The following is a 2,182-nucleotide window of genomic DNA, read 5'->3' as shown; positions in this document are numbered from 1 at the left end:
GGGGGGGGGGGAGAGTCATCTTGAATCTGGCTTGTCTTGAGTGACCAGTGTTGACCAGGGCAGAGCAGCACAGCAGGGAGGTGGTGAGGGTGCCTGGGCTCCACGGCCAGATGCTGGCGGTCAGAGCAGCGCATGTGCCCTGCTGCCTGCAAAGGATCCAGAGCCCCCCAAGCCGCCGCGCACCACGGAGCCCTCCCAGGGATGTAGGGCCGGGTGGCTGCGCGCTTGGGCTTTTCTAGCCATTAACGAACCCCGTTCTGTTCTTCGGGGTTTTGAGGGCTCAGAGGGCCGCAGTGGGGACGGGTCCCTTCCTACCCCCGCCTTCCTACCCCCGCCTACCCCCAACCCCCCGTCCCAGCCTGGGCCAGAGCCGCCGCGGATCCCGGCGCGGCCGGCAGGGGGCGCGCGCGGACAGACGCCCGCACCCGACCCTAGAACTGGCGTTTTTTCCTTGCTAATCTGCGAGGAAAAAAAAATGTTTTTCAGGGCAAAGCGAGGGAAGAAGGTGGAAGCTCCTACTCGGTTCTCCCTCGGGTCGGGTCCGCGCTGCTGGGCCGCATGCCGCTCCCCGACGGGGCGCGTAGCCCAGGGGGCGTCTACCGGGAGGCGCGCGGCGGGGGCTACACCAACCGGACCTTCGTGTTCGACGACGGCCGATGCGCAACCAGGTACGGTCTGCTGCGCCCTCCCCACGCGGGGAGACCCCGGTCTAACCTAAGACCCCCAAGTTCCCCCTCAGGCTCCCGCACCCTGCAGGACCCGCCATTCCCAGGGCCATCCAACTTCCCCAGGACCCGCGAGTGCCCTCCCAACCACCTTGGGGAACAGGGGCGCCCCTCAGGGTGGGCCTCGCTTACTCTAACAAATAGCAGGTGCCCAGGCAGCAGCGTCCGTCCCCATCTGTCCTCGACCTGGTAAGAAGCTGGGGGGAGCGGCCATGGCTAGATGGGAGTCCTGAGCATCTCCCAGGTGGGGAAAGTGGCAGGGAGGTTGGGGGCGGTGCAGGGCCTTCCACCCACCCAGCCCTTCCCCTACCCCAGCGTGGGGAGGAAGGTTCCATCCCTCTCGTGTGGCATGGCAGTGCTTGGTCAGGGTGGGGTGCCCGGCGAGGTTACCCCACACAGTAGGAGGTGTCCAGGGCAACCTTCCGAAGAAGAGCCCTCAGTGGGAAGTGGGTTAAGTGGCTGTCAGATGAGGGCGGGGTCCTGGGTTCTAGTCACTCCTCTCCCTGCTGGCCCGTACTTGGGAGGAGAGGGTCAGTTGAGAAGGGCATTCAGGTGACCTGCAGCCAGCTGTTCCCTGTGCAGTGTCCTGGGATGCCACATGGCTCCCGCCCACCCAGTGAGCAGTGCAGAGGCACGGACCAGCAGCCGAGTGGGACAGTCCTGAGTGGAGGTTGCCCCAGGGTCCTGGTTCCCCGTCCTCTCCCGCCTCCCTCAGCCCTTAAAAACAGGCAGGTCTGCCCCTCCCCCTGTCCCCAGAGCCAGACTCCAGGGGACCCTGTGCAGAGCCGGTCACTGTGTTGAGCGAGCCCCTCCCCGGCAGAACAGAGCCCTTTCTTCTAGATTCTGCCCAGTCTCAGGCTGTCCTGAAGCCAGAGAAGGGGGCAGAAGAGCATATACCTGAGAGTGGGAGGCCTGGTGCTGCTGCCCGTTTATGCTGTGGGACTCAGTTTCTCCATGTGTAAAATGAGGGGGTGGGGCGGATAGTCTTTAAGGGCTGCCTCTGGTGAGGGACCAGGCTGGAGAGGAGGTTCCCAGCATCAAGAGGCAGGCACAGCACCCGCCTGGCACCCGGGGGAATCTGGGATACAGCGTGGGTGAGGAGCAGGTGCTCTGAGGGTGGACAGTGACTTGACGATGTCCTTGGGAAGTGGGCACAGCCTGGATGTGCTCTGAGGGGCCATCCGGGGGATGCCTGTCAGGCACAGAGGAAAGGACTGTGGGGGGGTCCTGGATAGTCCTCGTCTTTGTGGGCTGGCCGGCCCCTACCATTTCCCGCCCCGGCCTAGTGTTGCCCTCTCTGGCCATCATTACCTGCCCTGCTGGGCCTGACTTTCTCTAGAAGACGCAGCAGGACTGTGTCATCAGGGTCTGGCCTTTAGCTCCAGGCCTCATCCGCTGGGTCCTTCCAGACACACCTGTGTCTCCCAACTGCCCCCCCCCCCCCCCCCCCCCCCCCC

The 2,182-nt window shown here is 64.8% G+C and overlaps 1 protein-coding gene across 4 annotated transcripts in view; it reads left to right on the top strand.

The window, feature by feature from the left end:
• Positions 1–498: 498 nt before the first annotated feature.
• Positions 499–2,182, top strand: part of KCNT1 (potassium sodium-activated channel subfamily T member 1) — a 98,907-nt gene continuing 97,223 nt past the window's right edge. For 2 of the 4 annotated variants that reach the window (XM_023227730.2, XM_023227728.1), the window contains exon 1: positions 499–668. In XM_023227730.2, the coding sequence (XP_023083498.1) occupies positions 559–668 (110 nt within the window). In that variant the 5' untranslated portion in view covers positions 499–558. The remainder of the gene's footprint in view (positions 669–2,182) is intronic. The other 2 variants (XM_023227734.1, XM_023227731.1) reach the window with 2 other exon arrangements.

Source organism: Piliocolobus tephrosceles, chromosome 14 (genome assembly GCF_002776525.5).
Source record: "Piliocolobus tephrosceles isolate RC106 chromosome 14, ASM277652v3, whole genome shotgun sequence".
NCBI lineage: Eukaryota > Metazoa > Chordata > Mammalia > Primates > Cercopithecidae > Piliocolobus > Piliocolobus tephrosceles.
Note: the sequence above shows the minus strand (reverse complement) of the source record. Positions and strands in the feature narration are given on the sequence as shown.